Source organism: Malus domestica, chromosome 05 (assembly GCF_042453785.1).
Source record: "Malus domestica chromosome 05, GDT2T_hap1".
NCBI classification, from domain to species: Eukaryota; Viridiplantae; Streptophyta; class Magnoliopsida; order Rosales; family Rosaceae; genus Malus; species Malus domestica.
This window is the reverse complement of record NC_091665.1, coordinates 27609198-27623084: the sequence shown is the minus strand read 5'-3', so window position 1 is coordinate 27623084 and position 13887 is coordinate 27609198. Positions and strand designations below refer to the sequence as shown.

The 13887-nt window shown below is 36.3% G+C and overlaps 1 protein-coding gene across 3 annotated transcripts; it reads right to left on the bottom strand.

Annotated features, from left to right (window-relative positions):
- Positions 1-3538: 3538 nt before the first annotated feature.
- LOC103436051 (disease resistance protein RPV1-like) lies at positions 3539-12119 on the bottom strand. Of its 3 annotated transcripts, none has more exons than XM_070822505.1 (11): positions 11883-12119; positions 11569-11683; positions 11160-11220; positions 10492-10546; positions 8224-8834; positions 6554-7655; positions 6164-6469; positions 5148-6056; positions 4894-5053; positions 4242-4762; positions 3539-3898 (listed from the first exon to the last, which is right to left on the bottom strand). In XM_070822505.1, exons 5-8 carry the CDS (start codon positions 8721-8723, stop codon positions 5340-5342), a joined length of 2625 nt encoding a protein of 874 aa, XP_070678606.1. In that variant the 5' UTR covers positions 8724-8834; positions 10492-10546; positions 11160-11220; positions 11569-11683; positions 11883-12119; the 3' UTR covers positions 3539-3898; positions 4242-4762; positions 4894-5053; positions 5148-5339. The 3 variants fall into 3 exon arrangements, with proteins under 3 accessions (XP_070678606.1, XP_070678605.1, XP_070678607.1); XM_070822504.1 differs by having other exon boundaries at positions 8224-8820; XM_070822506.1 differs by lacking the exons at positions 10492-10546; positions 11160-11220; positions 11569-11683; positions 11883-12119 and having other exon boundaries at positions 8224-9712.
- Between the last annotated feature and the right edge of the window lie 1768 nt (positions 12120-13887).

The window sequence follows — 13887 nt, the reverse complement described above, 5'->3', positions numbered from 1 at the left end:
AAAGGAGCAACGCGCAATGCTGTCAAAGTGACGTTTTGGGCTTATTTGGGTTTTTTGGCGTCCAAGATTATGTCTTTTGGGTTTGAGACCTTTTGCAATTATGTTCAGGACATCTTAAGCTTTAATTCTAGCCACTTTGGGCCTATTTTGGAGCCCTGGAAATCCAGAAACGTGGCTGAATTGTGGCTGGGCAGATTTCTCATATTTAATTAGGATTATGTTTCCTAATTTATTTTAATTTATTTGGTTTCCTAGTTTTATTCTAAGACATTTTCTAGGTAGGGTTTTATTTTCTAGTAGTATAAATAAGATTTTTTAGCCATTAGGGTTTTTTAGGGAGAGAAAGAGGAAGGAGGAGGAGAAGAACGCATTACTTTGGAGCTTTTGACAATTTAAGTTTATTTTCAAGGTATTTTATATCCTTGTTTTTAATAATATTTTGTTTATGATTGTTAGAAACTAATTTCCATTTGCTAGGGTGAGGTCACGAGCCTTAGCAAGAATATGTAGTTTCTTTTCAATTTGCTTATGATATTACGCTTTTGCTAGGGTGAGGCCACGAGCCTTAGCAAGAATATGTAGTTTCTTTTCAATTTGCTTATGATATTACGCATGCAGGTTTTGAATTATTAATCACTAGTTTAAACTATCTAATTGTCTTAATCCTTAGCTACCATTAGGTTCTTTAGAAAAGTAATTTGATGCAGTTTTGGTCAGATGTCAGTCCTTAAAATTGACGAAGGCTTATTGTGGTTAATATGTGCAAATTCACTTACGATGAATACCACGTCTTAGTGGTTGTATGATTTTTCAAAATGTTTCACAAAGCTTAATGAGTCATGCATGTTTAGATTTGATCTGAATACCACATAAGAGTTGCATGTTTGATATACGCTCTATGTTGGGGTCCAAGTAGGCATATATTAGGAAAACCTAACCTTCAAAATTTGCATGTGTAATTCATAAGTAATTGAAAGAACTACATAGAATTGTTAAGATAACAACGGAACCCTAACTTTTACAATTTAATTTTCAAAAACCGTTTTCTTTTAGTTTATTTTATTTTGTCACTTTATTTAGTTATTTTCTATTAATTTCGTTTTTATTATTTTAAATCACAAAATCAACATTTTATCAAACTTTGTTTTAAATAATTAACTAAGATTACCTTTGCAGGTAGTATAGTCACCTCATTGCCGCATTCCAATTCATTCGCAAACTTCCAATGGCTTAACCATGTCATGTCTTGTCCGTCAATTGGAACCCCCATGAATGTTGGGCCACAAATCCACTTCATACCCTTGCTCTTATTAGCCCCAGGGGTTGTGGTGATTTTAAAAAAAGTTGGAATGAAAACAAGTTAGAGTAAAATTTGTGTTTGGTAACTCAACTTATTTTCAAAGTCATTGTCATTTTAAGTTGAAAAGTGGCAAAAAGCAGAAGCAGCAAAATGCAGCTTCTCAAAACTAGCTTTTTTTTTCAAGACTAGGGTCACAGCTGTTTTACATAAAAGTTTACTAAACACTATCATACTGTTTTTTCTTCCAAAAGCACTTTTACAAAAAAAAACTTACTAAACACTCTGCTGCTTTATTTCACAACACAACAGAAGCAGTTTTTTTTTCAAAACAGAGCAATATCAAACCAGCCCTTAGTGACTTCAGTGATTATGGGATATGGAAATACTCTAAAATTGACAGATATTCAAGCCTCGGACCATGAGATTGGGAAGTAAGGGGCAGTAAAAGATATTGAGGATCATGCAGTTTTATGGCTGAACTACCTTGGAACGTTATTACCTGGAAGATAAAATGTTGTTAGTCAAATCTTGCAATCTTCTTGCATAGGATATGATGAGAGAGAGAGAGAGAGAGAGAGAGAGAGAGAGAGAGAGACCAGGATTGGGCAGGGACTTGTCATCTCGCGGCCGGGACTGTTGGCTGCATATATGGTAGCCATCTGAATGGTTTCTGTGGAATATTTGGAGTTGCTCAAGCCCAAAAGGTTGATCATTTCTGCATCAACATTTTCAAGGAGTTCTAACTTGTAGCGGTATCCAACCTCAACTAGATTCCAGTTGCCAACGATACGAATTGTGTCAGGTAGGTGTACTGATTGAAATGATACTTTTTCCAATGATGGTCAACTTGACAACATCAGTGTTCCTCGTGGTAGCCTTACAAGCGATTTGAGCCATGTACAACTCTTGAAAGAGAGTTGGTCAAGCCTGCTAGCCCCGCTCATGCATTCTGGTAGGCGGTAAATTGGATTGCAACTTACATCTAATCTTCGCAATGACGATAGCTGAGTAAAATCCCTAGGAAAATCACCAACAGAAAGATTGCAGTCACTAAGACTTTAAGTCTACTAAATTGCGTGGCAAATAAGAAGCCCAGCAAACTTCTGGAGTCCTTATTGGCCGTAAGATGACCTCAGTGATGGTGAGTAATCGATGTATCGAAACTCTATCTGCTTGAAACACTTTCAGAGACTCCATCTTCGACATCTCAATCGGAAGCTCGTCAAGATTTGAACAGCCGAAACTCTATCTTGCTTTTCAGCTTTTCTTCGTGCAAATCAGACGCGTTTTCCCTTAGAAAATTAGGACATAGAATCAAGGTCCATAGAAAACAAGTCTCCCCACATTGACTTAAGCAGCATTTAACTTCGCATGCTTGACAACGACGTACCCTGCTTACGTGCCTTTAGGCCATATGGCCTGGTTTGGTATGTAACATTGGAGTGAGATGAATATCTTACTTTAATTAATACTATGAAGCGAGAAATAAAAAAATTTTGTCCAATTTGAAGGCAAAATGGATTGTATTTTAAAAAAAAATTAAACATTCCAACCCCCTGTAAAATGGTTGGATTATAAGGAAGGAGGCAGATTCTCTGCCCTCCCACTTCCCGTGCCCTCATGTTTGTGTGGTCACGGTTAAGCCACATCAACATTTTATATTACTATTCTTTTTTGTCTTATTATCTCTATAAAAAAATAATATAAAATGTTAACGTGGCTTAATCGTGACCGCACAAAACATGAGGGCACGGGAAGTGGGAGGACAGAGAATCTACCTCCTATAAGGAATTTCTTTTATGTCTAATCCTCTTTTAATCCTTCCAATACCAAATTCCAAGGAGCAAAGCCTACATACTATGAAGACCTCATTAGTGAGGAGGTTCGAGAAAGTCGCTGAATGCGCCTTCGGGTAGAGTGTGTTTGGTCGGATTCAGATACTCTGTGAAAGATCACAGCAAATCGGGGACTGGGATCACGGAATGAGAATCCTAAGTAAGCCAAACACATTTGCTTGGAAGCTCCGTCCCGTCCCGTCCCGTCCCACGTATCAAACGGTACCTTAAGGACCCAATTTTCTTTCAGCTTACCACCCACGTGTTACACCAGGGAAAATGGAAAATTGACTAAACCACACAGGACAACCCAATTTGGTATCGAATTCGTCATCAATGAAATTCGAACATAAGACCACTCACTTCTAAGCGAAGAAGAATACTACCAGATCGTAGTACTGAGTGACAGCGACAAGTGCTACTTAAATATACTAATTAATACGTTACACATATCAAACAAAAAGTCAACAAAAGTCAACTCGAACGTATGTTCTAGGGGCAATTTGATAAATTTACATCATCGAGGACATAATTATACAAGAAAATTAGGGACGGGTCTTTAACAGGTCTTAGGACAAGATTACAAGAAAAATGAGGACAATATTTCATGATATTTGATCAATTTCTGCAGTTGCTACATCTTCTCTCTATTGTCTGAATAACTGGATTAACTGATCTTTCACTGAAATAGAGGTGCAAGAGACGAGAAGAAGAGAGAGAAAGAAGATGGCGGCTACGATCATTACCACCTTCCAACATCTGCCTGCACCACCACCGCAATAACCAATAAAATAAGGGAATTGCTACGGTCTAAGAAACATACACGTATAATTAATTCTCACATATCGACTACCATAACTGCAATAACCAATAAAATAAGAGAATTGTTATTGGCACTCTAAAAATCTCATTTTGCACTCTAAACTTTCTATAGTTAAGAAAGAAAAATACAATTATGAGAAGTGTTTAATGAGATTTTTGGAGTGTTAATAACAATTTCGCAAAATAAACATGTGAATATACTACAGGCTAATACATCACCACCATCCAAAAATAGTTGGAGTGAAATTGAATATTTTTGACATTGATAAGAACCAAGCACGCACCTGTTAGTTTATTATGGTCTCCAATGTCGTCCTGGAACAAAACTGAACTGAACACACAATCCTTTTCTTCCTCTGTTAGCCAATTTAGCCTATGGCGAAGAAGGTATGTTCCTGATCCTGACCGCAGAAAACGTGACAAATCTCCACCAATGACAACTGGATAGAAAAAGTCATCTGTGGTGTTGTCCTGGGTGCTCAACATCATGTCTTCTTGCTCGTAGTACACAATCTGGATGCCACACTCCTTTACCTGAAACTCAGATATTGTCATAACTGAAACAGTCACCTCATCGCCACCTTCCAAATCGTTTCGAAACTTCCAATGGCTTAACCATATCAAGTCTTGTCCATCACCGGGATCACCAAATAGTGAGGGCCCATAGATCCACTCCAAACCCTTACTCTTATTACTAACTTTAGTAAATATTGCACAATGTAAACTCTCTAAACTGGCATTAATGTTAGGAGAATCATTGCTGATGGATTTTGCATAGACAGAGAAGATGTTCAAGCCTCGGAACCTGCGATTGGGAAGTACAGGCACAGTAAAAGATATTAAGGACCCTTTACTTTTAAGGAAAACTAATGAAAAGAGCTTGAAAACTTTGAGTTTTAATGATAAGGACAAAATAAAGGGTAAAGTGAATAGTACCAGGATTGACTTTTTAGTATAAAAATGTGGTTTTTCGTTAAAGTGAACAGTACCGAGTGCTTTTCATTAAAGTTCCCTTACTTTTATGGCTGAACAAGCCATATTGGGGAACCTCATTACCCGGAAGAAACGTGCTGAATATGCCACATTCTTGCAGTCCCTGTATATGCCATGGAAATCAAACCATTAGGTAGAGTACTCTAGCATATATATGATATATGCAAGATCAGATTGAAAGATCTAGAGAGAGAAACCTGGATGGGACGACGAACCGCCCTCCAACCAAAGGCCAGGCGTAAATACTGGGACATTACAAAGGATTCTGTGGAATATTTTAAGTTTCCCAAACGCAACAGGTTGATCATTTCCATATCAACAATTTCAATCGGCTCTATCTTGTACCAGTACTCATACTCCAATACCTCATCTACCTTGCGGATTCCAGATTATCTGATGCACCTCATTCTGGAGTCCACCTGACTGACTGATTGAAATGTTACCTTTTCCAATGCTTTGCAACCAAGGATCGACAAATTTCCTACAGTTGGTAGCCTTACAAGACTTTTGAGCCTCGTACATTCATAAAAAGAGAGACTATCAAGCCCCGTAATACCTCTGACACAATCCGGTAGGCTACAAATTGGATTACTACCCAGATCTAAATTTTTCAACGAAGATAGACTACCAAGCTCTCTTGGAAAATCATCATTTGAAAGATTGCAGTTACTAAGTCCCAAGTCTACTAAATTGCGTGGAAGATAAGAAGCCCAAGAAATTTCTACATTTGGTCTTGGACATAATGTGACCTCCTCGGCGGCAGTGAGTAATCGATGTATCGGAACACCATCGGCTTCAAACACTTTCAGAGATTCCATCTCCCTCATGTCCAGGGAAAACATGCTGAGATTTGAGCAACCAGATATAATAAGTGTTTCAAGGGAGGTTAGCATAGAAATATTACGTGGGAGCTTCGTAATGCTTTTGCAATCTTCCATATTTAAATGAACAAGTCCCTCTAGGTTTCCAATGGATTCGTCAACGTGAATCAAACTTTCACAACTTTTGAGAATGAGCCGTTCTAGCTTGGGGACTAACGAAAAGTCGGGCGTTTTTGTAAGGTAAAGGGAATGGCTAAGATTTAGGATCTTTAGTGATGGGAGAAGCTGTTCAGAAAATTGAAAGACGATAGTTCTTAAACAAATGGAGAATCAATTAGTGAAAAAGTGAGAAAGAAAAGGGAAATTAAAAGAGAGTGTTTAGTGCAGTATACCTCAGTTCCCTTCCAAACTTGTCTCAAGCTGCTACAGCACATTTCAAGAGCAACAAGGCTCTCCAATGGAAAATTACTGGGTAAAGAATCAAGGGGAAATTTAAACCAACATAACCATCTTAATCCTGTGGAAAATTCTTTGTAGCATCCATTGAGTTGTACGTAACTAAGCTGGAGGAGTTTTAATTTGTGCATCTGTGCGAACCCATTGGTCTCCAAAACTATCTGATCATTTGAGTTTCTCAAACGAGCGTATGCTGGGTGCATTTGCATGTTGAGAATTAGGCCTTCAATTTTTTTCGTACCCTAAGAAGAAACACATTTCATTAAGTTTGGAAAAAGCACAAAAAAAGTTAAATGTGAAAGAGCATATATAAGCATGATACTTACATTCTTTTCTGTCAATACATTGAAAGAATCCTTATGATGCCATAATCTACTACGTTCCCCAGGTTCCTTTGATTCAAGGCGTACAATTCCTCTTCCCATGTCGCGGATCATGTGATGCATCTGCACCTGATTATATCCATTAAGAGTTGCTAAATATCTATCCATTAGATTTTGGATGCCAACATCTGTGAAGAAATCACACTCATCTAGAATTCTGACGATGTCATCTCTGTCCATTCCAATAAAGAAGCATGCAATATGGAGGAACAAATCTTGATCATGGGTGTCTTGTAAGGAGTCGTAGCTTAGTTTGAGTTTTTGCGAGATTTGACCATTTGGAATAGTTTCCAGTTTGTTCAGTGTACTTTCCCATATAGCTACACTCTTTCCTGATAGAGAAGAACCCAAAACTTTAAGAGCCAGTGGAAGTCCTCCACAATGTTGTACCACCCTTCTTGAATGATCCATGTATCTTTCAGTGGGTATGTCCTGCCCAAAAGCATGTAAACTGAAGAGCTCCAATGATTCATCGTCATTCAAAGTTTCAGCATTGTGAGACAAGACTTGTTGGTGAGCATTTAACAACCCAGCATAGGTAGTTGTTACGATGATCTTACTTCCTGGATATAACCGATCTTGCATCCCAATTACCTCACCTAATAGTTGATCCATATCGTCAACATCATCTAGAACGAGAAGAACTCTTTTAGAGCTAATGACATCTTCAATTGCAGACATTCCCTGGCTTGTGCTGTATATTTTTATTTTTCTCCCATTCGTAATATCATGAAGAAGTTGCTTTTGTATTTGAATCAAACCGTTTGGGTTTTCTGCAGTTTCTCTGATATTTTCAAGGAAACTGTGTCTTTCAAATATTTCAAAATTTGATTTGTAAACAAATTTTGCCATGTTTGTCTTTCCTATTCCATGCATTCCATAAATGACAAGTATGCCAACCTCTTTTGATCCATCTTGTAACCATGAGTTGATGCTTTGTACTCGAGAATGGATTCCAATCAGGTACGGATCAAAACTTACGTGCGTCCGCCTTAGTTTGTCTTCAATCACTTTAACAATTTTCTGGATAAACTTTGCCTCGTGCCTAAAAATTTGCAGTGACATAAAATATTGGAACTAAATCAAATTTGTCAGCACTTTGAATCATTAAACTGATGTTAATAAATGGGATGATTGTATGCTGAAATTGTTAAATGCCATCAATATCTCTATCAGATTCTTTTTCATAAACTTACAGTCCCTCCCCCCCCTAAAAACTAAAGAAAGTTGGGGTTCCACAAGCCCCCTTACGTGTGGTGAACTTTCTAGCCAAACATGTGGACAACACAAACAGGGTGACGTGAAGTACGTGTGGCCGTTGGGCTTCACAACTTGCTCTGATACCATGAAGAAAATTGAGGTTCCACCATAAAACCAATCGGCAATATGGTGAGTAGCCCAACTTTTGATATATTCTCAATGTGGGATTCATTCTCAACAAAAGAAAGCTCTGAAATCCACCGAAATATTCTCAATTAATTCCACATCCTTAGAAGTAACAGAAAGAATTAGTTTGAACCTTAACTTATGTGCTTATATGTCAAAGTTCCAAAATTACCTAGTAGTCAAACTTAATAAAAATGGCACAGAATTAGCTAGTTATAAATACATACCCATCTTCTTCATTCTGTAAGACCATTCCTGCCAGATCTGCAGCTTCAGCAAGTGCTTCCCTCCATTCCTTCACCGTGTCAAACGATTGAACCTTTTGATGTTTAGAAAATGCTTTTGCAAGGCTTCCTGTTTGCTTCCTCAAATGAGACGGATCAACATCGTAGAAGACTGGTAAAACTACATGGTCAGAGGTCTTCTTGAGTTTGAGGATCATCACAAGCTCGTTCAGGCACCATTTGGAAGACGCATAGTCTTTAGAAAAAACAACGACAGAACTCCGTGACTGTTGGATGGCTCTCTTGAATCCTGGTTTAATATCTTCCCCTCTCTCAAGTTCATCATTATCTCGGAACGTGCGAAAGTTTGCGTTAACAAAGGCTGTATAGAGGTGGTCAGTAAAAGTCTTGCGAGTGTCCTCGCCTCTGAAACTCAAGAACACATCGTAACTACACCAAGAAGAACTAGAAGTGCTATGAGATGAGGAAGCTTGTTGAGCCATAAGAACAAATTATTCCTGCCCTGGGAAAGATATCACACCACTTCTTGCTTTGGTTCTTGAGCTGTGGTAGAAAGGCAGGAATGTACCCACAAAATTCCTGAAAATTATGGCCTACAATTATATTTTATATTAGAAATGAAAACGTAATTGGTGTGGATATGTGATAACAAAACCTGATAATGACCACATAAACTAATGAAGAATAAGAGTCGGTTGTGGTAATAAACAAACACGTATATGGGTAGTTGTTGTTAGACGTATGTTAGTCCTAAACACTAATTCCATATTAAATTGGTTAACGTGAACTTAATTTTCTCATCCAAATAATTAATTAGTTATGGACTACACCATATGATAAAAGTCCTCTCTCTACGTATGTTCACATTACACCCAAGATTTAAGATAGTGTTATTCACACACTCATTTTTACCTCCCACACACCCCTGTTAATTTTGGCCATTGATATTCTTCAATTCATTTGATCCGATGGCCGGAAATTGAAGGGGTTTGTGAGAAGTAAAAAGGGGTGTGTGGATGGCACTGCCCTTAAGATATACATGTCTGATTTTGTTTCTACTTTATTTTTTAGATCTAGAAGTTACATTTATGTTTTGATTAAGTCCTGTATTAGTTTATTTGACTTGCAATTTCTTATATCCCTTAACAAGTTTTGATTAAGTCCTCTATTAGTCTATCTGACTCTATTTGTTTAATTGTTGATTAATTTGATTGCTTGGTTAAACTTGGTTTGATAGTTAAACTTGTTTGTGACTTGTACACTTTTAAATGACAATTAATATTTGTTTTACAGAGAGTTATATTTTTTTTAATTATATATATAAGTTTAGGTCTCGTGAGGCTTCGCCTCACACCTCAAGGCTTTCGTCTACGTAGGGCTATCCATGAAACGCCTCACCCACACAGCCACGCCTTCGCCTTTTAAAACATTGGTTTTAATTTATGATTTCATTGCTGAGAAATTGAAACACCTGCATAGTAGAAGAAAGAAGGAAATAATGGAACAATCCCCACTATGAAACAAACTATGATATAGTTGTAATGTACTTGCAATAATGAAAAGAAAGTTATTTTCACACTCATTTTTTTATTGTTTGTTTGCCTGGCGTTTGTATTGAATAGTTCAAGGAAGAATGGAAGAGAAAAAGAAACAAAAAGGACACATTTGTTAGCTCCATCATCTGTTGCTTGTTGGAGTGAATAATATTTTTTATAGGACAATTTTATTGTTTGTATTGAATAATTCAATACATTTTTGGAGATGACTTTCATTCACCGTTGTTCTAAATTTGAGTTGTGTCAATGTGGTAGTGAGGAACACAGTTTTGTATTTTATTGGTTGAGTATATAAATTTACTTTGCATAGTGTTGAGTACCTTGTTCTAATTATCTTGGATGATTTTTTGCTGGCTTCTTTTCTTTTTAATAATTTCTGATATGTAATGTGCAGATTGAAGTTAAAACACGAAAGAAAATCCCAGAAGAAAAAATGCTAATTAGCATTGAAGTTATTCAAAGCACAAAGAAATCGTAGAGACAAAGATTAACAGGATCTATAACCAATACAAATCAATTCTTTTAATCTAAAAATCTATAATCCAAGCAAGTAAAATAAATGCACACCAAGAATATGTAGAACTATATAAATAAGGAATTTCAAAACACAATATAGCAAAAAACCAATCACATACAACTATTCTGTAAACCCTCTTTAAAAGCAAAAAAAAAAAAAAAAAAAAGGAAAACTGACCTCTTCTGTAGAAGCGATGATAACGAATGAAATAAACAGTTGTTCTCAGCCTCCTCTACAACGCCAGCAAGTAAAGGTGGAGTTATTAGCAAGTTTTAGATACATATAAAGATGGCATAATTGTACTATTTATATTAATCCGCGGTAAATCTTTCTTCTACACTAATTGGTGCTCAAAACTTTCAAACCTTCTCACTTGTACATAACAAATATTGATAAACATTCATAATTTGTCCCTAATTGCTCCCTTTGCATCTGATAATAGATAGCTTTTACATTAGGCGAGTTGGTTCAGGATCTTAAATCAAAGTTTCGTTGACCTATTAACCTTCACCACAATCCAAGCTACAATTTAAGATCTTAAAACAAATTAAATCAATGCCCCTTTTCGTTTCAGTGATCAAAATTAAAATTTGAGACAAACAAAATTGATATTAACTATAAATCCGAAAATCTTGGGTTTTCATTTTTTGCAGTTTTTGAAAACGAACAAACATAATTCCAACAGAGAGAGAGAGAGAGAGAGACCTAGTGATCAAAAACAAAAAATCAATAGACTTTTTCGTATTAAGTCTCTTTGTGGATTCATTGGTTCATTGTTAAAAAAAAGGTTTCACTTTTAATTGAAATGATCACTTTTTATAACAGATTAAAAAGTGAATGCATACCTTCAATTTCAATGCCTGTACTTTAATGGTACAACCAGTGGCTTCAAGATGAAAAAAAAAACTGCACAAACCAAAACAACTAAGTCAGAATGGAACAAAAATTAACATCAACTAAGTCCAAATCAACTAATTTTTGTTCTTTGTCTGCTTCAACAAAAATTTACATCAGTGACTACAGTTCCATCAGGGAGGATGGCATGAATGTTTCCCATAACCTAAATAGAGCTTACGAATTAGTCACTAAATCGTATTATATTGCCGAAAAGATGTTCTAGGCTTCTAGCATCTATCTATTTTTCATATAAATTTCAGGAAATCTCATTCTATGAGGTCATATCAGATATGAAAAACAGGAAATTTTTGCAAACGACTACGTTGTAACGATCAAATTTCAGTAACACAAACTTACAGTCTAGTAGTCCAGCCCCTGATTCACCTCTCGGGAGCAGTCATCTGAATTCTCAACTCAAGTCACCAAACTTGAAAGGAGCATAGAGCTTATTTCTCTCTCACAGCATGTCCACCTGCCAATATATCGAAAACTTTAATAAACCCGAATCCGTCAAGAACAAAAAAGAATTCATACTGTCACTCACACAACTCATCAAATTACAGCTTACATTACAAAGAAAAGTAACAACAAAAACATATAGGTGTTTGAAGGTAAATCAATTTATACGCAGCTAATTGTTTATTTAGTGTCCGTCGGATTGGGGAACTGACCTTTCACTATGAATTCCATTGAATTCAGAAATGATACATTGGAACAATCATTTGGGTCTTTCAATAAATCAAATTCTGGGTTGGGTCATGTCATGTGTTTTCGATGACAAAACTCAAGATCTTAGCTGAACCTTTTGGAAACAATTTTGCAATCTGATTGAAAACGGAGAATCGGAATTGGTCAACGGAAGCTGGGTAGTAGTGCAAAACCAAATTCGTTCGATGCTTTGCACCATCTGCACATCTTTACAATGGCCAAATACAGATTTGTGCAAAACAACTTTTAAAGAATAAAAAAGGAGAAAAAGAGGGAGAGCTTTCGTTTGATCAAGAGAGTTTTCTGGAAAAAGGAAAGGGATAAAGAGAGAGGGAGAGCTTTGGTTCTCGAGAGAGTCTGGAAAAATGAAAGAGTGTTATGGAAAAACAAAAACAAAAGGAACAGGAAAAAGAAAAAGGAAAAAAATATACTATTTTGCTTGTTAGTCTGACAGTCAAATCAGTTTAGTCTAATCTAAGTTATTCTATTAGTCGAGAATTCGGTTCAACTTCCTTAACTAAAATATCACAAACCTATGTCTTCATCTTTGTCAAGTAACCAGCAGTTTCTTCATCTTCCTCAACTGTCTGTTCCAGCCGAGTCGCATCTTCGTCATCCGGGGTTATCCATCACAATGGTCTTCGGCCTCCTTTGACTTTTCCATTCCATTCATTCCATTACCTCCTCCCAAAACTTTATTCCCTTTCCCTTTTGGAATTTCATTCCGTTTGTCCTCCACTCCGTCGTCGTATTTCTCCTCCATGATAATTGCAGATTGGCTCCACAGTTTCGAGTCTGTAATTACAGACTATTGACAAAGATGAAGAAAATATAGTTTTGTAATTATTTCAGTTAAGAAATGTATTGTAATATTTTTACATCAATTTTTTGCTAGAATTATGAAATATTATAATAATTGGCTAGAATTCTTTTGCTAGTCTAAATTTTGGCTTCTTTTTTTTCCAAATTTCCCGAAGAATAAAGTCCCACGTTGCACAAATAACAAAATATCATGCTATTTTATACGAGAGAGGTTCCCTAATTAATATCGTCAAGTACCTTTTATGATAAAATTGTACACAAATATAACTGAGGATGCTTATCGTTGAATCTTTCTTTCCTATTTTTCATTTTCAGGAGAAAATGACGTGAGAGGCAAAACTCCCAGGCTGGCTATGAGATAACCATAAACGCACCTCAGTTGTACGTTCCAAAGCGTAATGCCAAATCATTGAAACCGAATGAAATTAAAATCGAACTGAATTTGATTGGTCAGTTTGGACCGATTACAGACACTTCGTACCTTCTCTTGTGAAGGTTTTTTTTTTTGAGACAGATCCTCTGCCCTTCCATTTCCCGTGCCCTTCTGTTTGTGTGGTCACGGTTAAATCACGTCAACATTTTATATTACTATTTCTTTTTGTCTTATTATCTTTATAAAAAAATAATATAAAATGTTGACGTGGCTTAATCACACAAAACAGGAGGGCACATGAAGTGGGAGGGGAGAGAATCTGCCTCCCTTTTTTTTTTCTTTTGCCTTGGGAGGAGAAGCTACATTTATATTTTGATTGTCTGTTGACTTAGGGCTTGTTTGAAAAGGAGTATGACTCTCTCTCCTCCTAATCTCTCTCATCTTCTATCCCTTCCTATTTAAGCGATTACGATTACGCCACATTTACATATTGTTTTAAATTTTTTATATAAAGAATAAGACAAAAAATAAAAAAAGCGAGAGCAGATGATGGAAGGGAATAATAATAGGAGGGGAAAAAGTTCTAATCCGTTTAAAAGTGACTATGAGAAAGTCAGAATCACTTTTGAAGAAAAAACATATGAGAGGTGCTTCTTCGTATTGAAAAATCACTTTAGGTTATTTTATGGAAACATGCATGCTTCTCCATTTTATTAGTGTTTTCATGCGCTTCTTCCCATGATTGATTCTAACCATTTCACTTCCAACAGAGT

Excerpts from the sequence above, each read along its gene's own strand:
- LOC103436051 (XM_070822505.1), bottom strand. The coding sequence starts at position 8,723 with ATGGCTCAACAAGCTTCCTCATCTCATAGCACTTCTAGTTCTTCTTGG. Across the intron at positions 7,656-8,223 it reads TTACAGAATGAAGAAGATGG|GCACGAGGCAAAGTTTATCC; the intron begins GTATGTATTTAT and ends GCAAATTTTTAG. Across the intron at positions 6,057-6,163 it reads AAGTTTGGAAGGGAACTGAG|CTTCTCCCATCACTAAAGAT; the intron begins GTATACTGCACT and ends TTTTCTGAACAG.